The sequence below is a fragment of the Microcaecilia unicolor genome, chromosome 5 (genome assembly GCF_901765095.1).
Source record: "Microcaecilia unicolor chromosome 5, aMicUni1.1, whole genome shotgun sequence".
Taxonomy (NCBI): domain Eukaryota; kingdom Metazoa; phylum Chordata; class Amphibia; order Gymnophiona; family Siphonopidae; genus Microcaecilia; species Microcaecilia unicolor.
Genome location: NC_044035.1, coordinates 297152104 through 297173908, shown reverse-complemented (window position 1 = coordinate 297173908; position 21805 = coordinate 297152104). Strand labels below are relative to the sequence as shown.

The 21805-nt window shown below is 42.4% G+C and overlaps 1 protein-coding gene across 1 annotated transcript in view; it reads left to right on the top strand.

The window, feature by feature from the left end:
* Positions 1-21805, top strand: part of SLC6A2 (solute carrier family 6 member 2) — a 210871-nt gene that overhangs the window by 64225 nt on the left and 124841 nt on the right. Inside the window, exon 4 of the mRNA XM_030204308.1 lies at positions 16949-17186. Within this exon, the coding sequence (XP_030060168.1) occupies positions 16949-17186 (238 nt within the window). The remainder of the gene's footprint in view (positions 1-16948; positions 17187-21805) is intronic.

The window sequence follows — 21805 nt, the reverse complement described above, 5'->3', positions numbered from 1 at the left end:
TGTTGGAGATGTGTTTTGGGTGGGCCTAGGATGGGCTTATGATTTGGATGTTTTTCTGCAATAATAGAACAGTGTAAAAATGTCCAGGACAAAAAAAATAGCATGTTTTTGGCTAGACCTGTGTCAATAATGACTAAGTGCCAAAAAAAATTGCCCAAACGATAACCATGAGAGGTATAAAGGCATGACTGACCTCCTCCCACCCCTCTAAGAGGTGAAAGTGACAGTACATACCAGGCTACATGACAGCTGCAGATATAATGGCCGTTCCTCCTAGAGCAGCAAGCAGGTCCCTGGAGTAGCCAAGTGGTCAGTGCAGTGAACTGTAGAAAGGGGGACCCAGGCCCATATCCCATTCTAACTGGCACACTTGTGGTAGAAAGTGTAAGCACCCCAAAAACCACAAAATACCTACTGAACCTACATATAGGTAACACCTGCAGGCATAAGGGTATAGTAGTGGTATACAGTTGGGTACAGTACTTTTTTGCTATTCCTGGAGGGCTCATAATACAATATAAGGGGGTTATGATATGATGTGTACCTGGGACCTTTTATGTGGGGTTCACTGCAGTGCCCCCTAGGCTGCCCCACTGCTCTGCAGAGATGCCTGTGTGGCCAGTCTAGTAAAACTGATGGTCCCCAGACAGCCCAATGGCTTGTTTTTGTGCATTTTCCCCCTTGGATGTTTTTTGTTTAAAAATGGTCCTTAAAAAAAGACATGCTGAGCACAAAAACATCTAAAATATGGCGATTTTCAAACCAAAAAGACATTTTTCTGGTTTAAAAAGGAACATGTTTGACTCTGGATTGTTGGACATATTTTGCAAAACGTCCAAAATTGGATTTGGACGTCATATTAAAAATGACCTTCATATGTTCTATACACTAACCTCCGGTTTCTATACATGGTGCCAAAAATTGCACATGCATTTGAGTAGTGAGCCCATAACTAGCAATAATTAGGTGCTAACAACCAATTATTGTAGCTAATTGGCTCCAATTAGGATTTGCACGTGTCTCTTGCTATTCTATAAAGATGCATACACAAATCTTTTAGTGTGCAACTGAAAAGGGGGAGGAGCATGGGCAGGTCAAGAGCATTCACTAAAGATGTGCATAGTATTACAGAATTTGGAGGATTCACGTCTAACTTATGCATGTGGTTTTACACCAGGTTTCAGTTGGTGCACATTCTCACACCTAAATTTGGACATGGATCCCAGTGCTACGCGCAATTCTATAAACAGAATCCAACTCAGAGCACCATTTATAGAATAGCGCTTAGTGCGTATTTTTGGCGCTCAAATTTGGGTGCCGTTTAATGAATCTAGTCCTAAGCAGCATTTTAGAAAGGATGTAATAAATAGAAATAAAACAAAACATAAAAAATAAAATAAAATGATACCTTTTTATTGGATTGACAATATATTTTTAATTAACTTTCGAAGGTAACCCCTCTTCTTCAGATCAGAAGTAAGCAAATGTTGACATCAGAATATATAAGTGAAACACAAAAGCATTCCAATGACAGTCTCACAGGAAAAGGGAGGGGTGGGTTACGTGAGAAACAGGGAGAACTGGGTGGGTCAGAAACAGGGAGAGGTGGATGGCTGATAAGAGGGTTTTTAAAGCAGTAGAATTCATGGTTTATAATGGGTTAGAAAACCAATTCTACTGTTTTTTCAACCTTTTATCGATCTCTTTCTGTCTCTCACCCATCCAGTTCTCCCTGTTTTTCACCTAACCCATCCCACCTTCTTCCTGTCTTTCACCCACCCAGTTCTCCCTGTTTCTCATCTAACCCACCCCACCCTCTTCCTGTGAGACTGTCATTGGAATGCTTTTGTGTTTCACTTATATAGTCTGATATGTGTCAACATTTGCTTATGTCTGATCTGAAGAAGAAGAGTTACATTTGAAAGCTAATCAAAAAAATGTATTACGTTAGTCCAATTAAAAAAGTTATCATCTTACTTTCTTTTCTATGTTCTGTTTCTATTTATTACCTTTAAAAGTGGACTAACATGGCTACCATATCACTTTACTCAGAAAGGATGTACAAACTGGAATAGAGATGTTTGGGTTGGGATATGTCCAGTTCTGGAAGTATGTTAGAATGGGATTTGCCGACATAGAGACTGTTCTAAGATACATGGAGGAATGGATGTTTATATGCTGGTTATATGTGGCATAAACATCTATTTTAGAAAAAATAAATGTTGAAATATCAACAAGTCAAAATGGGCACATAAACTTTTATGTTATAGAATAGGAACAAATGTTTGTGCCTAAATATAAATGTTTATCCCTGTTATTTTAGAAACATAAACCTTTATTTTCCATGGAGTTAAGAGTCCGGTATCCCTTATCAGTTTGGCTCTTAGGGGGAACTTCAAGCATGGGGGGAATTAAGGGGACGAACTCCCCTAATCCCTATATTGGAACACAGTAGAATAGGAGCACTTTTCTGAAACCTTGACATCCTGTGTAGCAGGTATAAATCCCAACTTTGATCTATAAGACACAGGCATTGATTCCCTTTCTGAAATAGGGTTTAAATGTTCATAGTTTAGGTCCGACTTCTATCAGTAAACAATTTTCTTTGTACCACTGACCTATCTCATAGACCCTAGAGCATCCATTGATGGCCCCTCTGTGGGAGCTGATCTGTGAGAATTTTCCGTATCATAGTTTGGCATACTTATTAATGTTGTATACATGAATGTGCTGTTCAATATACTTGTGCTATCTCAACAAAGTGGTTGTTCTCTGTTCAACAGCATCCAAACTAAGGAAGGTTGTAAGGAAGGTTCTGTGGGAGGTCCTGAGCAGATTGTTCTCAGGTTTTTGTCTGTGGGCTCAGGCATTTGATCATGTGGTCTGTGCAGGGTGCACATTCGCACTGTGGTCAACCCATAGAGAACCTGTACATGTGGGTTTAATAGGGTGTGGATATTTTGCCCTTCGATCTACCTGCTGGGTCCAGTTCAGGTACAAGACATGGTCATTCGAGTATTTCCAGGGACATGCAGATGAATCATGATAGGTTTTCACATCAGCCCTGGATCCAGCATGTGGTGCTAATGTGAGAATACTTGTAAACCTTGCAGGTGACACATGCATCAGACAGGGCATAGTGGCACCACTTCTTATCCCTCCCTCCCTCCCTTCTTCTGCTCTTCACAGAGGGCATGAAACTAATGTATTAGCCTCAGAACCTTGATATCACATATGGCAACCATGGGCATTAACATGAAAGCACAGGAAACGATGTCAAAATCAAACTTTTTTCTTTTTGAACATACATTTTAAAATGAAAACATATGTAGGGAGGAGCTTGACTAAGATGGCTGCCTGGTGAAATGTTCTGCAAGATGCTGTGGTTCTGCTCACCTAATTCTATGATTCAATGCAAATCGAAGGTCTGTGTTTGCCTGGTGAAGCCCAGTCCTGTATCACAGTTGATTGGTGCTTTGGATGCCCTTGTGGAAAATGGCACAGCTACTCAGAATCTGGAGGGTCATTCCTCAGCTGGAGAAGGCAGTCTTGCAGAGACTTATTCCACTCCCTCAAGGCAGTCAGTCTATCTCTGGAACAGCGGAGTAGGCAGGAGCAACCGCTCTCGATGGCGACATCATTGGATGTTTTCCAGATGTGGAGCCCTGCTACAGAGTCGTGATGCAGAAGAAGAACCCGTGGCTCTGGGAAAGCGGGGGGGAATCAGCGAAGCTGCCTCCAGTAGGTGTTAATCAGTTGGAGAGGACACGCTGAAACAGATGCTGTTTTCTGGAATTACAAGTACCTATGCTCAGTTGTTGGGGACCAAGACCGAGTGTTTTTAAACTTGAGACTATTTGGGAAGCTATTTCATCTTTGCAAGTCTCACTGGATGCTCAGATGCAAACACTGGCCTCAATTAATATAGAATCTAATTTAGAATCTGAACTTTCTGCTACTAAAGACTATCTAGTGTTAAAATAAAAATTGAAAGGCATGGTACCAGACTTGATGCTTTGGAGGCCCTGGGTCAGACCTGGATAAAAGACAGTGGGGGTATCCGCTTTAAACTGAAGAGTTTAGAAAATGTCAGGCAGCAGAACCTCAGACTGATACATTTTCCTAAAGCTTATGCTGTTTCTGCCAATGATATGTTTAAAAGATACCTTTCTGAGGTTTTAAAGGTTCCTGAAGCTTCTTATCGTCAAATCTCAAAGATTTACTATTTGCCTGAGGGGAAGAGAAAATCCTCTCCTGACCAACAAGGGCTGTCTGTGGATAGTCTGGATTTAACTAATTTCCTGGAGAGAGCAGACTTAAAGCAATAGCTTCTGTTACATTTTTGGTTCACTTAGCCTTTAGATTCTGACAGACTGGTTGCTTAAATTGCTTTCTAAGCATAGTGATTATTTGTTTATGACTTATGAAATTCGAATGTATCCAGATGTTTCTAGAGTCACCCAGAAGAAGGAAAGACAGTTCTTACTTTTAAGACCTCAGGTCCTTCAGTTGGGGACAACTCTTGTTCTTAGGTAACCCATCTGATCACTCTTCAGGGGGTGAGATTTGTATTTTTTTGACTCCATGCAGTTTACCAGCTTTCTGGACAAAGGATGGTAGCTTCTAGTACTCGAGAAAGTGTCTGGTTAATCTCCACTTATGATGTTAGGTCATGCAACCAGGTATTCTTGTGGGGTTTTTTTTCTTTTATCTAATATGCAATAAAGATTATAATTCTGCTTTTTCCTTTCTTCTCCCCTCCTAATAATGGACTGATAGCAAGATATGAAACTTAGTTTTTGAGTTACATAATATGTTGTATTGAAGATTTTCTTCTAATTTCATATATACTGTGTTTTCCTCTGTGACTAATTTGTCATGTATATTTTTTAAATCTTATAAATAAAAAGTAAAATGAAAATGAAAACATATTTACAGAGGAGTTAGGGAAGGGCGAGGTAAAAAGTAAATGTAAAATTAAACATGATAACTTATTTACAATTAACAAAAAGGATGAGGTAAGGGGGAAGGATCACTATGGGCAGAAGTGAGGGAGGGAGGGAGGGAGGGAGGGAGGACCCACTGCCTCAGGAGGTGGGGCTGATTAAGGGTCCTGGGAGAGGTCGGGTCCTAGGATCCCAGCATGCTCAAGGGCAGATAATATGCGCCTTTGACCATTCTCAATCTTGGCCTTGGCAGCTTCCAGGGCCAGTTTTTGCTGTTTAATGGCCTCGAGCACTAACCCCACTAACCTCGAGCTCAGTTTCAGTTCCAGTGGCAGATGCGGGGCAAGATGTGGCTGTACCTGCAGCTGCCCCTGGAACTGCTAGAGCCTCAGCTCTCTGTGTTGGGGAGGATGTGGAAAGATGCAGAAGGCCATTGTTCTCTTCGTCAGAGATTATAATCACCTCCTGAGGCTGGTTCAGCTGCTCCTGGGGTGCATATAGGGTCCAGAGTGGGCAGGTGTGGGAGGGTAGTTCTTGGTGCTGTGGGGGCTCCTGCTGTCTGCAGCTCCTCCTTCTCAGTACCTCCAGCCTTCTGCACCTCCTCCTCTTCTTCCATCTCCTCCTCCTCCTCCTTCCTCTCCCAAGGGCAGGGGTAGGCAACTCCGGTCCTCAAGAGCCGCAGGCAGGTCAGGTTTTCAGGATATCCACAATGAATATGCATGAGATAGATTTGCATACCATGGAGGCAGTGCTTGCAAATCTATCTCCTGCATAGTCATTGTGGATATCCTGAAAACCTGACCTGCCTACGGCTCTCGAGGACCGGAGTTGCCTACCCCTGCCCTAAGGGTTACTGGGCCCAGCCTAGTGGCAGCAGGTCTGGGGGGTGCTGCAGCTGGTGGATGAGCTACAAAGGTGTGAAGCTAAAACAAAAAGGAGGTAAAAACCCTCACGAAACCGTGAGATATAAAACAAAAAGTGAGGAGAGTGAATGAGGATACCAAATAATTTGTTTATCCACATAAAAAATGACGTAATTCGCATGCGAATTACGTCATTTTTTATGTGAATAAACAAATTATTTGGTATCCTCATTCACTCTCCTCACTTTTTTGTTTTATAACTACAAAGGTGTGAAACATAGACATTGGTTACAGTTATGCTCTCTGTCAGCTGCACATTTGACTATTACATATTCTAAGGTAGGCATTGTAATTTGGGAGTTGACTATAGTATATGGGGGCTACAGACCAACCTTTGCCTATTGATTATATATTGCCACCTATACTTTGTGGCATCATAGATAGTTACCTGCTTGCACTTATCTCTCTAGGGAAGGAGGCCCCTGTGTTATAGGTGTGGTCAGTTTCTCTCAGGCTCTCCTACATTGAAGGTAGGACCCCCTTCTAAGGCCAGGGATGAGAAAGAGCCTTTTTGGCTTTTCTAGGATTAACCTGGCCAACAGGAGGGTGTCAGCTTCTGAGAAGTTTGGCTGCCTTCGGGTGGATGCCATTTTTCCTACTGTTCCTTGTGGTGCACAAAGTCCTCTTCACATTTGGAGTAGCATAAGGGAGCTTCAGGAGGGAGTTAGATTATAGCAGGGAGACAACTTGGAGCAGAATCCCTATGGCTGAAAGGGGTTTTAGTGTCTCCTAGGAACAGGGAAGACACTAAAATGGAGAAAGTTCCAAATTGCCCAGCTGCTCATCGAAGAAAGCAGTGGCCCCAGGGGAGGGGTTGGAGGACTCCAGCAGCTAGGGAGAAGGAAGAGAAAGGACAGGGAAAAGGAAGGTTAGTGGAAGAGCCCCAGCCCAGGAAAGCAGAAGGGCCTGATTCAAACAAAGAGATGGCCAGCAGGGAGAAAATAGTCTACCCAACCCAGGGCAGAGAACCCTAAAGCAAATGCTGAGCCAGGAAGTTGGGGTAAGCTTAAGGCCACTGAACATAAGTGAGGCCTGAGAGGGAAGGGAAGCAAAGAATGGTCCTGAAGCTGAGAAGGCAAACCCAGTAAGGGAGATAAGTTTGGACTTTGCATTTTGATTAACGTGCTGCCCTGACCTGTTAGCTAAGGACTGAGCAAACCCAGGGCTGTGTTTTTGTTGGTTTGTTGTGATGCAGGAATGTTGTTGGACTGTATGAAGGTGTGAAAAGAACTGGACTTTTGGGAATCAGTCAGAGGGAGGATTGTGTGGCCAATGGAAGTAATTCCCCTTCTGCCTTCTTTTAGTCCTGGAAGGCAGTGTAAAGGATTAAAATAGTGTTCTGTGGCAGAGAGGCACTAACAGCAGAGTGGAAGGATTGAGAACCACCTGCTGGGGATGGGAGACATCTGCTGGGGAGGGGCATAATTGAAAGGGGTGCCCAAGTTTTCCTGAGGACGTCCTCGCAGGACATCCCGGTGAAGGGGCGGGAAAACCTGTATTATTGAAACAAGATGGGTGTCCATCTTTTCTTTTGATAATACAGTCGAGGACGCCCAAATTTTGACATTTAGGTTGTCCCTAGAGATGGTCGTCCTTAGTCTTGGTCTTTTCTGATTTTCGGCAATAATGGAAACTAAGGACACCCATCTCAGAAACGACCAAATGCAAGCCTTTTGGTTGTGGGAGAAGCCAGCATTCATAGTGCACTGGTCCCCCTGACATGCCAGGACACCAATCCGGCACCCTAGGGGGCACTGCAGTGGACTAACTGATGCACTAACTGAACAGAAAAAGCCCTTCCCTTACTGATCCCTTAGCGATTAGGAAAGGAACGAGCATGCATGAAGGAAATCACATGCAAATGAGCAGTTGCTCACTGTTAGCTCATTTGCACACGATTTTGTTCCTAAGGAGGGGAAGCCAGTACAGAGCAGCCAAGCATTATGCATGGCTGCTCTACGCATGCCAAAGACGGCTTCATTCATGCAGACAAGCTGTGTATATAATAGCCGTCTACAACCTTAGAAAAATACAAGTCCAGGTGAAGACGTCCAAGTGCTCGTCAGGGACATCTTTTTTTTTTTTTTTTAGAGTATGGGTGATGGACGTACTTCGCTATGCCTCCGTCCCTGTGACGGCAGTTGAGGACGTCCAAAATGTGGATGTTTCTGTGAGAAGGACGTCCATGCCTGAATGTTTCTGTGAGAAGGACACCCATGCCTTTGCTATGCCTCTGACACCCCTTTTATTTATTTGGATCACAATTAGTAACAGTGGGATTTGAACCGATCACCTCTGGATTACAAAACCAGTGCACTCCTACACTCCACTCCATCCCTGTGGGGGGGGGGGGCAGTTCAGGATGTCCAAAATGTTTGAAAGAAGAGCGTCCATGCCTTCGCTATGCCACCGCTGACACACACATACCTTCCCCCCCAGGGACCTGCATACTGCTGCAATGGACCTGAGTATGACATTTCAGGCTGGCAATAAAAGTTTTTAAAGTTGTTTTTTCGGGTGGGAGGTGGTTAATGACCATTGGGGGAGTCAGGGGTGGTCATCCCCGATTCCCTCCAGTGGTCATCTAGTCATTTCGGGCACCTTTTTGAGGCTTGGTCGTAAGAAAAAATGGACCAAGTAAAGTCGCCCAAGTGCTCCTCAGGGACGCCCTTCTTTTTTCCATTATTGCTCGAGGATGCCCATCTGTTAGGCACGCCCCAGTCCTGCCTTTGCTATGCCTCCGACACGCCCCCGGGAACTTTGGTCATCCCCATGACGGGAAGCAGTTAGGGATGCCCAAAATCGGCTTTCGATTATGCCGATTTGGGCGACCCTGAGAGAAGGACACCCATCTCCCGATTTGTGTCGAAAGATGGGCGCCCTTCTCTTTCAAAAATAAGCCTGATAGGGTCTTATGGAAAAATCTGGAAGTTGCTATATAAAAAGGAAGGAGCTGTACTGATAGCAGGTGAGAACATACTTGGAATCCTGCATGGAGGAACTAGATAAAGATCTGATCACTGATATTCAAAAGTTGGGGAAGAAAAGAGAGATGCTGTTGTTGAGAGATTTTAATCTGCCGGATGTAGATTGGAAGGTTCCGTCTGCGAAATCGGAAAGAAGTAGAGAGATTGTGGATGCTTTCCAAAGTGCTCTGCTCAGACAAATTGTGACGGAACCCACAAGGGAGGGAGCCACGTTGGATCTGGTGCTCACGAATGGGGATAGTGTGTCAAATGTCCGAGTGGCTGCACACCTGCGAAGCAGTGACCATCAAACGGTTTGTTTTGATATAACGGCTCATGTGGATGGCGGCCACTCAAAACTCAAAGTCCTGGATTTCAAGCGAGCTGACTTTAACAAAATGGGGGAATAGCTGAGGAAGGAGCTGATGGGCTGGGAGGACATACGAGAAGTGGAAGGACAGTGGTCCAGGCTGAAAGAAGTAATAAACAGGGCCACAGACCTTTATGTAAGGAGAGTAAATAAAAGCAAGAGAAAAAGGAAACCGATATGGTTCTCAAAGCAAGTGGCTGAGAAAATAAAGATTAAAGAGTTAGCGTTCCAGAAATATAGAAAATCTCAAGAGGAGGAACAGGGGGAGGAATACCGGATGAAACTGAAAGAAGCCAAGAGAGAGGTACGTCTGGCAAAGGCACAAGCGGAAGAACAAATGGCTAGAAATGTAAGGAGGGGAGACAAAAACTTCTTCAGGTACATTAGTGAAAGGAGAAAGACTAAAAAGGGAATTGTGAGACTAAAAGATACAGCGAAACGCTATGTAGAAAATGATGAAGAAAAAGCCAATTTGCTAAATAGATACTTTTGTTCTGTTTTCACTGAAGAAAATCCTGGGGAAGGACCGAGAGGGACTGGCAACAGTACACCAGAGAATGGAGTGGATAGAGCACCGTTCATGGAAGAGAGTGTGTATCAACAACTTGGAAAGCTAAAGGTGGACAAAGCCATGGGACCGGACGGGATCCACCCCAGAATTCTGAGGGAGCTCAGAGAGGTTCTGGCGGGTCCTCTTAAAGATTTGTTTAATAAATCCTTGGAGACGGGAGAGGTTCCGAGGGATTAGAGAACGGCAGAGGTGGTCCCTCTTCACAAAAGTGGTGATAGGGAAGACGCTGGAAACTACAGGCCGGTAAGCCTCACTTCGGTTATTGGAAAAGTAATGGAAGCGATGCTGAAGGAAAGGATAGTGAATTTCCTGGAAGCCAATAAGTTGCAAGATCCGAGACAACATGGTTTCACCAAAGGGAAATCGTGCCAAACGAATCTCATTGAATTCTTTGACTGGGTGACAGGAGAATTAATCAAGGACGTGCTATGGACGTAATCTACTTAGATTTCAGCAAGACTTTTGACACGGTTCCCCACAGGAGGCTCTTAAATAAACTAGACGGGCTGAAGATAGGACCCGAAGTGGTAAACTGGATTAGGAACTGGTTGACAGGCAGACGCCAGAGGGTGGTGGTGAATGGAGTTCGCTCGGAGGAGGGAAAGGTGAGTAGTGGAGTGCCTCAGGGATCGGTGCTGGGGCCGATTCTGTTCAATATATTTGTGAGTGACATTGCCGAAGGGTTACAAGGTAAAGTTTGCCTTTTTGCAGATGACACCAAGATTTGCAACAGAGTGGACACCCCGGAGGGAGTGGAAAACATGAAAAAAGATCTGAAGAAGCTAGAAGAATGGTCTAACGTTTGGCAATTAAAATTCAATGTGAAGAAATGCAAAGTGATGCACTTAGGGAGTAGAAATCCAAGGGAGACGTATGTGTTAGGCGGGGAGAGTCTGATAGGCACGGACGGGGAGAGGGATCTTGGGGTGATAGTATCTGAGGACCTGAAGGCGACGAAACAGTGCGACAAGGCGGTGGCCGTAGCTAGAAGATAGCTAGGCTGCATAGAGAGAGGAGTGACCAGCAGAAGAAAGGAGGTTTTAATGCCCCTGTATAAGACGTTAGTGAGGCCCCACCTGGAGTATTGTGTTCAGTTTTGGAGGCCGTACCTTGCGAAAGATGTTAAAAAAATGGAAGCGGTGCAAAGAAAAGCTACAAGGATGGTATGGGATTTGCGTTCCAAGACGTATGAAGAGAGACTTGCTGACCTGAACATGTATACCCTGGAGGAAAGGAGGAACAGGGGTGATATGATACAGACGTTCAAATATTTGAAAGGTATTAATCCGCAAACGAATCTTTTCTGGAGATGGGAAGGCGGTAGAACGAGAGGACATGAAATGAGATTGAATGGGGGCAGACTCAGGAAAGATGTCAGGAAGTATTTTTTCACAGAGAGGGTGGTGGACGCTTGGAATGTCCTCCCGCGGGAGGTGGTGGAGATGAAAACGGTAACAGAATTCAAACATGCGTGGGATATGCATAAAGGAATCCTGTGCAGAAGGAATGGATCCTCAGAAGCTTAGCTGAAATTGGGTGGTGGAGCAGGTGGGGGGAAGAGGGGTTGGTGGTTAGGAGGCTAGGATAGGGGAGGGCAGACTTATACGGTCTGTACCAGAGCCGGTGATGGGAGGCGGGACTGGTGGTTGGGAGGCGGGAAATACTGCTGGGCAGACTTATATGGTCTGTGCCCTGAAAAAGACAGGTACAAATTCAAGGTAAGGTACAAATTCAAGGTAAGGTATACACATATGAGTTTATCTTGGGCAGACTGGATGGACCATGCAGGTCTTTTTCTGCCGTCATCTACTATGTTACTATGCTCATAAGAACTGTTTGTGGTGATAGTGGACTGGGGAAGAAGACTCAAAAGATGGAGATAAGGGGGGTCATAAAGAGTTGCATGTGTAGTAAGACACGTCTGCCAGAAGTACTGGTTATGAGCCAGTCACTGATCAGCAGATCCAGGGAGAGAGGAGACAGCATCTGGGAGACTCCAGACCAGCCGAGTGGAGACCTTTCAGTCATGAGCTGCAACTACCTGGAAGCTCCTACCTCTAGTAGAGCACAGACTCCCCTGAGCATGGGAACAGGGAGCAGGAAAGCAGCTTAAAGGTTTGAAGAGCCACACTTGGGTCTCTTTATTGTGTTGCAGCAGACTTCCTGGAGGCGCCAGAAATCTTGAGGATATTGGAATTCATCAGAGGCAGCAGCAGCATGGTTTCCAGTGTCTTTAAAATGAGCATGCACAGCGACTGAAAACAGAACAGGGCGCCAGGTAATGTGAGACCAGTGCGGGACAAAAGCTTTAGCTGGTGGGGGTTGGGGACCCTCACCAGCCAAGGTACCTTTGCAGTGGCGGTGGGGGGAGAGCACCAGTGCAGGGCGGAAGCGGCGGCAGGGAGGCGGTAGTGGCAGCGAGAGGGCAGTGGCAGGGAGGTGGACCAAAATGTGCCCCCCACCTTGGGCTCTGGCCCCCCTTCCCATCGAGGTCTGGCTACACCCCTGGTTTACATAGAATTATGTGTGATCTGAAGCAGGTCTAAATATAAATGGGAAATGTTCTACTGTATAGTATAAATAGCTTCTAAAATATGGACTACATATATACACTGAAAGACAACTCAAACTGTGACCAGGATATACCTATTTTAAATTTCTCTATGCCACAACAAATGGATATAAGGAATGTTTGCCTTAAAGTCACTGCTTATGCATACATGTTGGTTAAGAAATGTAAATATGCTCTATACATATGCAAATGACATGTAAACTTTTTATAATATGGCTTCTATACATGGATATGATGATATATAAAAGTGGGACTGGATCTCTAAAGCTGTAATGATCAGTATTTTGTGCAGTCATTAATATGGATTAATGACAATTAACACACACAGAGTAATCCACCTTTATGACAGATTATCATGCTTTAGTGACTAAATATGGCTAAATTCAAAATGCAAGTCTCTTTTCAGCTTTTTAGTTTAGAAATGTTGAGACTAATGGAGGGTATTTGTTCTCTCTGCGGTGTGGCTGTATTAGTTCACTTAGATATGTAGAAATAAAGGTCAACAAAAAGCTGGAGGTAATACCTTTTTTATTGAACTAAATGCTTTCATAACTAGCTTTAGAGACCTATACTTCATCATGTCCATGCAAAATGAGTGAAAGTTAAGGTTTGTGGCCTAACAATACAGTTTATATTCATCATTCTATTCATTTTGCATCAATCTAATGAAAGCTAGTCACAAATCTATTAAGGTTGTCAAACAGAAAGGTCTGAAGCCTAATTTAGCATAGGATGTCTACGTAACATAGAAAGAAACATAGAAACATAGAAAATGTAGGCAGCTAAAGACCATATGGCCTATCTAGTCTGCCCATCCATGCCATCTACTCTCCTATTTCTCCCTTACAGATCCTATGCACTTGTTCCAAGCTCTCTTGAATTCAGAAACTGTTTTTGTCTCCATCACTTCCTCTGGGAGGCCGTTCCACAAATTCACTACCCTTTCCGTGAAGAAGTATTTCCTCAGGTTACTTCTGAGTCTGTCCCCTTTCACCTTCATCCTATGTCCCCTCATTCCAGAGCTTCCTTTCAATTGAAAGAGACTCTGTTCCTGTGCATTTATGTAACTCAATATTCAGAGGAGTAGCTCTTTCAAACTTAGATTTGGATAAAATCAGTCTAGCTGCTATATTCTGAACAGCAACCCTAAAACTAAAGATTGCACAACAGTCTAAAATTATCCTTATTAAAACAATGACAAATTTTTCATTTTACTCTTTTTTTAGTACAGCAAATATTCTATTAATCACTACTTGTGAATGCTTTTCCAAGGACAGATGTTTATCCATCACAATGCCCAGTATTTTCAATTCTGATTCTGTTTTTAAAGGAATACCATCTAACTTCAAGTATAATTCAGAAATATCAATGTGAGGTGCTATAATAACTAAAAAAAAATTTGTTGTATCTGTGTTTAATTTAAGACATAGACTGGTTGCCCATCTTTCTACTAGAGCAATACTACGACTAATAAATGAGTTAGTATCATGCTTATCTTTATCAAAAGGGAAGTACAATGTAATGTTATCTGCATTTGAGAGACAGTTGATACCTTCCCCTTCCATTAAAAAAAAAAAACCCCAATGTAGACATCAACACATTAAATAATTTCCACAAGAAGTGCATATGCCAAACCTTTTCCTAAGTGCTGTTCTGTGAATGCCCACCTCTCTTACATAGTGCATGTTTTACAGGTAGGCATAGCATACACATATGCAGAGTCCGGGCAAGTCATGGGTAGGACTCACATGTGGAGGGGCATTTTTGAAAGGAAGTCCAAGTCAGAATGTCCCAAATGGATGTCCATCTCACATGTATTTTCGAACAGGATATAGCCTGTTCAACAATATGTGAGATGGATGTCTATGCAATGGAAATATACAGTATGACCATCCATTTTATATACTGAAATGTCCAAATTTTGAATGGGGGGGGGGGGGACAAGGGACATGGACATCTGTATAGCAGCATTCTTGGACAATGGCCACACAGATATCTAGACAGAACAGAGAGACAGCTTAGTGGTTATTGCAGTGGACTGTGAACCAAGGTATTCAGGTTCAAATCCCACTTTAACTCTTTGTTTTTGTAATTGTGATCCCTCCAGGAACAGAAAAATACCTACTATTGCACCTGAATTTGCGCCTTTACACTTGCAGGTGTCTAATATATTCAGGTACAGTAGGTATTTTTCTGTTTCTGGAGGGATCACAATTTATTGAACCTAGGTCCCTAGGTTTAACAGTCCACTGTACTACCCATTAAACTAATCCTGAGACCTGTTTTGTACTCTAAGAATGCCCATAATACCTGATGCTGTCATAGTCTAGTGTCCCCTTCTGGTCTCACTTTCAGGGGAGAGGAAACGGGACAGCATCCACTGGGGGATTATGAGTTGTCATGGTTTAATCTCTCCAGTGGACAGCTGTTCAATCAGAGGACCTTTCTGTAACCTGGACGTTCCAAGTACCATGTCTAAATAAGGATGTCCTTCCTTTTAGACATGGATGTTTCTTCCCCTTTGGTAATTGCTGTTGAAGGTCCAAATTTCAGGCCCTCCCTAGTCCGGCCCAGAACATGCCCCCTTGCAATTTGGACATACTGCAGTGTTGAACGTCCCTATTCTGCCTTTGCAAAATTGAGGTTTGGATGTTTGAAACATATGGATGTCCATATGCTTGGAAAATGAGCACCTTAAGCACATAACTTATAGAATACTACATAACTTATGGATGTATCTCCGGCGCATAGGTGCACACACGATAGCTCTATGGTGGCAGTGTTCTTGCCTAATTTATAGGCATGTATTTTAATAGTTATGCTACAATTCTGTAAAGGAATCAGTCACCCTCTGGGCACCTATTCATATGCACCCAGTTACAGAATTTCCCCCTTTGAGGTAGTTGGCTTATATTGTCTGCTCTTTCTTTTTTTCTTCTTTCCTTTATCACTAACCGTATTTTATGATGTTGATCTCTTAAATCCCTCAAGGCTTTCACTTTCCAAGAAATCAGCCTGGATTTTTTTTTTTTTTTTTTATTATTATTTCAATAATTCACAAGTAAATGTAACTTGTCAGAAAAAAAACAGCCAAAAAAAAAAAAAAAAATTCAAATTTACAGGAATTTGCTTCACAAATAAAATAGGAAAAATAATCTCCTTTTGGATGCTTAAAAGTCCTCAACTAAGGATTCCAAGATGCAGATAAATTGGAGATATAAGGAAAAGAAATTAAACATTTCAAATGTATTATTAATAAGAAAATAAGATTTCAGCATTTCAGGCTTGGTATATATTACACTTAAAGAGCTCTCTTAGATGTTAAAAAGGAACATAATTGGGAAGGGTCAAAATACACATATTTAACATTCAAATAATTAACCAAACATTTACATGGATATTTTAAATAAAACGTTGCTCCTAATTGGAGCGTCTCCTGTTTTAACTGCAAGAACTTTTGCCTGCGCTTTTGCGTATCTCTCGACAAGTCAGGGAATATCCGTGTTTGTAATCCTCTGAAAGTTTTCTCTTTCTTTTGAAAGAATTTTTTTAATATCCATGACTTGTCTGAGGTCAACGCAACCGTGGCAAGCAAAGTAGAGGCAGCTGGAATTTCACTATCTGAACTTTCTAACAATGCAGAGACATCTATTGCCTGAGTGTTTAAATGTTGTTCCACTTTTTTAGTCGGAATGTAGAAAACCTGGGAAATAGGAGGAAAATGTTCTTCATTAATTTCAAGAACTTCTTTAAAATAATTCCTTAACATTTCCCTCGGAGAAATTAGAGGTTGCACAGGAAAATTAATAAAACGTAAATTGTTATTTTTGAGACTATTTTCAAGAAACTCAGATTTTCTCCTTAGGTTTGTCAAATCTTTAACTGTTGTTGTTTGCACTGTTTGTATTTGTTGTATTTCTTTTTCAAGTTTTTCAGTTTGTGAAGCCACAGAATTAAATTTAGTTTCTACTTCCTTAAGTTTCCCATCTATTAAGGCAACTTCTTCTGAGATCTTTTTCATCTGTGGGCATAAAGCCTTACCAAGGTCCACAATTAGTTGCCAAAGATTGTCTAAAGTTACTTCAGTAGGTTTTTTAAAGGGAAAAAACTCTTCTGTTCCGGTGTGTATTTGACTTACATTTCCCTTTGTTCCTGCCGTCTCCTCCTCAGTTCTTCTTTCTACGGAGGCAGTTAAGGTAGGGAAAAACAAACTTCCCATACCTACCGACGAGGATTGAATTGCCTCCCGTTCCCCTCCGCTACATGACTCTCCGGTCTTCGCGGTCGGGTACGACATCGTCGGTGAACTGCTTCCGATTGGTTGTGGAGGCGGGTCTCTACCGTCGGGGCTCAATGAGACTTCCAGCCCTGTGTTCAAAGCACTATCTCCATCTAGTGAATGGACAGGCGGGCTGCCCAATCAGCCTGGATTTTAAAAAATCATAGTTAACAGGAGAACACACATCAATACTTTTCATTTTCTCTTCTCACTGTCATCTCATTACTTGACAGAGGTCTGAAAATGTCTTACTTTCTAGAACACATAAAACAAAAGCAGAGTATGACATACCTGTTTGTTTTATTTCTGATTTCTCTACAGGTGTGGGCTATGCTGTGATACTTATAGCCCTATATGTGGGTTTCTACTACAATGTCATCATTGCATGGTCACTGTACTACCTGTTTTCATCATTCACTTCGGATCTTCCTTGGGTGAACTGTGGCAACAACTGGAATAGTGGAAACTGTACAGACCCCGAGTTTCTCAATGGATCACTGCTGGGAAATGGTACCAAGTATTCCAAGTTCAAAATCACCCCTGCTGCTGAATTTTATGAGTAAGTGATGGCTCTTTAAATTTCAGAAGCTCTTCCAGGTTCATTATTTTTATGTGTCATCTTGGTCCAGGGATTTTTTTTTTACATTTTCAGATTGTTGAAGAAGTTAAAAGACCCATTTGGCACAATACTCTATGTTGAGGTACAAATTGGGACATCCAGGTCAGGACATTCACAATGTCACAGCATTTTACAAAAGACTCCACTGAATGTGGAGCCTTTGTGAAATAACTGTAAGGTCATTGACATATGTTTGCTGGCATGTATAGTCAGAGCAGCGATTGTACAAAACAATACATAGAATACATGAGTGGCATCAATTGGTGGCTTCCATGTGTAAGTGCCAGCAACTATTTGTACAGTGGCCCAATTTCATAAAACTATCAAGTCCAATATTCACTTTCTGCTGTCTGCAGTTTTACTAACAGCAGCTGAGGCAGTCAAAAAATATCCGGATATTCAACACCACTATCCAGATAATTGTTGGCACTGATTAACCAGATAAAGCAGTCAGCATTGAAACTTGTCTGAATAGCATCAATATTCACTCTATTACCTGGATAATGTATCTGGATAACTTAGGATAGCCTTTTGTTTGCTGTCCTAAGTTACCTAGAAGAGTTATTAGGATAGCGGAAAAATCTGAAGGCTTATCTAATCCAGAAATTTTATTTGTAATGTCTTTGTTGTTTCATATGTGTATTTGGAATCTGCTTTGAACCTAATTACTTGGAGTTGGTGGAATAGAAGTATCATATCATAAGTTCTGGGACCTCCCTGGCTCTGCACGTGCTCCGTCCAGGCACCAGGAGCTTAGCCAGACCTGCCATTTCGGGTGAGCCCAGAGTTAACCATCCCTACCCCTGTACATACATACATACATACAGTTTTTTTAACCTTTTCCTTCACACCTGCATCCATCTCTCCCTCTTTCTTCCCATCCATCTGCTCTGCTCTACTCACATATCATCATCTTTCTCCCTCCCCCCGCCCAACTGCCCATCTCTCTCTGAAAATCCTCCTCCCCGGTCTAACGCTGACACTGGCAGCGATTGCTGTAGGCAAACTACGCCAGCCCTGCAGGCTTCTCTCTACCACCAGTGAAGAAACAGGAAGTGACATCATCAAGGGCAGGATGCCATAGAAGGAAGTCTGCAGGTTGCCTAGAGAAATTGCTGCTGGTGACGGCTCAGAGGTAGACTGGGGAGATTTTCAGAAATTGATAGGCAGATGCCATGCTGTCAGCAGATAAGAGAGAGAGAGGAACGGCCAATGAGGTGTTTTAGGGGCTACTAGACTGGTTGGGCCTGAGGCAAGAATAGGTAGTCCTGTTCCCACCTAGGCCCATGAGTAGCTAGGCCACTGCTAGGCACTGTTCATATACTTATATGGGCAACACTGTAAACTGAGCGCTAACAGTTATGTGCCCATTGTGCATGTAAATAATTATAATACTAGTTTATATGCATGCAGGTATGCACATGCGCGCATACATGCCAGAATGTTTCCTTAGTGCTATTCTCTAAATACATGACTGTCTTACATAACATGTATTCACAAGGGTGGCATGTACATGGATGGGACAAAGATACTTCTGTATGTAAATTATGAAATACTGTAAGTTACACGCATCACTGCTGCATTTAGGTGGCTGATCTTAAATCCAGTTCTTTGGCTGGTATCCCAGTGCTCAGTTATGCTACTGTTCTATAATGTAACCCAGATGCCAAGGTTCCTTTATAGAATAGGTTCCTACTGCTCATCCCTGGGGTGCTTAAAATGGAGACACCGAGTTATAGAATTGCCCACATAGTGCCTCAAGGCCAGACCAGAGAACTGAGTATCTAAAATTCATTTTAGGGGGTAACTTTGTAGGGTGTATATGTAGTTAAAACAGCATTTCACCCACTGATATAAGCACTTATGAAATTACCAAGGAATCAAAAAATGCTACCACATACTTCTGTGCAGAATGATAGGGAAATGCATTTGTTAGTGCACATTTGGTTTGTAGCATGCCTTTAAAATTTTAGTGCACACAAAATTGATTCAATACACATTAACCTACAAATTAATGTGTATATAATTGATCTGGGTGCATTAAGAGGCTAGTGTGTGTTTTTACCATGCAGTAAACCAGGGGTTCTCAACCAAGTCCTCAGGACACAGTAGGCCCCCATTAATCCTAATTTCCACACAGTGCCATGTAGCATAAGGCTCACTCTTGTCTCACCAAAACAGAAGAGAAATGGAAGAGAAGTAGGCAATGACAGAGAGAAAGAGGCTAGGCATCATGAAATAAAATTGCCCTTCACATGACTGTTATTCAGTAGTAAAGGTTTCATGAGCTTACCAAGTATTTTGAGTGTAATGTTCTTTTCTGTCATCTTTGAGGAACTAACAGACTTTATAGCCAGCCATTGCAATATACAAACTACACTTTTTGCTCATATAGCAATGATCAGATATCGACATGGCAATCAGATTCCTCCACGGATCATCCCTTTCCATGCTCGCTTCTCTCCCACCATTCTTTGACAAACGATGTTGACACAGAAAACAGATAGTTATAAACATGCATATATCAGATTTGTATTCTTTTGGAGCACAAGTTCTCCTTTTTTTATTTATTTATTTATGAATTTTACAAACATTTATTCAAGATACAACTTGAAGGATAGTATTATATCATAGGAACAAAAAAAAAAAAAAAGAATCAACAATACAAAAATAGGTATGATCATTATTTCCAACTGGAATATTTCTGATATAATACTCAAGTCCTAACAATAAAGAGGATCCAAGATTCTAATTTATGAGGAGATTCAGGAAAATACAAAATAAGAAATCATGCACTTATGAAGAGAATGCTAACTTTCTTTAAAGCTACTAGAAGTTCTTTTAGACGCGATAAAGGCCGAGAGCTGAGAAGGATCTAGAAAGACATACTTAACAGAGTCAATCCTAACAATACATTTGCATGGATATCTCAGAAAGAAAACACCTCCCAACTGTTGAATTGCTGGTCTCATAATAAGGAACTGTTTTCGTTTACGTTGGGTTTCTCTAGAGAGATCAGGAAACAAGGAAATTTTTAAACCCAAAAACAGAGTTTCTCTATGCTTAAAAAACCTTGAGAACAACCACGTTTATCATGTGGTAAAGCCACAGTTGCCCCAAAGTGGCCGCTGTGGCTAATTCAGTATCTGATGCCTCTAGAACTTGTGACCAATTTTCACGTCTCTGTTCCTGTGATTTTGCTGAATCACTTGTTGTTGGGTAGGTAGTAAACTTTAGTAAAAGGTGGATATTCTCCTGCGGAATCCAAGTTTTCCGAAATATCTTTTCAACATCTCATGCGGTGGATCCTTTGAACTCTTGGGAACTTTCCAAATCGCAAGTTGAGGTTTCTCATATGGTTCTCATACATTTCACCTTTTAGTCTTCCATTAGTCATATCTTTTACCATAGTCATTTGAAGATTTTCTATCTTTTTTGATTCTTGTTCTACTCATACGAGTTACCAAAGCTTGCTGAAATTTTTTCATGTTTGTTCCACTTTTTGCTCTAAGATTTTAATTCTGAGCCCCTTTAGTTGTTTGGGCAATAAATAATTCCCCCAATTGGGCCATTAATTCCCAAGGGAATCTAGAGTTACCTCTGTGGCTTGCTTGGTTAACTCTGCTGGGATTATGTCCTCCTGTTCCTCCTCTTGCTCTCCTCCGTCGTCTCTTTCCCCCGTTACTTCAGTTGGTCCAGCTCGTCCCTTCTCATCAAGGTGGAATCGATTCCCCAGAGCAATTGGGGTCGTAGCGCGTCCCTGCGCCGGCCCCTGCTCTCCCTGAAGCGGCGAGCTTGTGATCGGCGGTTGCGGAGGCGGAGCTCTATGGTCGGGGCTCAGAGTTGTATCCAACCCGAGGGACGCTGTCGACTCCTCCAAAATAGCAGCGCCCATCAAGGGTCCGCTCCCGACCTGTACTGCAGTCCCCTGCAGGCTCACGAACCGATCCATCGGTCCAGGAGTAGAAGGAGGTAATGGGGTAGTTCGGGCAGTACACTTCCCTCTCCGTTTAGGCATGGTTAGTAAGAGGAATCTGAGCGTGCAGCTAGTCACAAGTGCATAGCGGCCATCTTGGCAAGGTCTCCTTTTATCTTTTCTCTTGAGGTCTAGTACATCTTTCACATATCATTTCTGCACTGATAAGCCACCCCTGTATAAAAGTCTTACTTTGTACCCTTTGCAAGCAAGCAAGAAAGCAAGGAAGAGAAACCCTCCAATAAAAGGGAACTAGGCATGCCCAGGTTTCTGTGATAATACCATTTAGTTTTCTTTCAGAATGTAAAAATACTATTTTGTCAATGCAATTTCAGGTTTTCACGCATAACAGTAGTTAAATAGAGTGAGCCGCAATGTTGCTTAAATGATATGAGCACGCAAATTCCCCCTGAAGAAGCCTTATGGGGAAGCGGGAACTCCATTTGGAATTGTGAAGATAAATGCTGCATAATATATGATTTCACAAATATTTCACAAAGTATAAAGAAAAATTATAACAATTCTTATGGAGGTCTTTGGCCAATGATTACAAGAGAGTCTGTTGTGACTATTATGTTCTGAA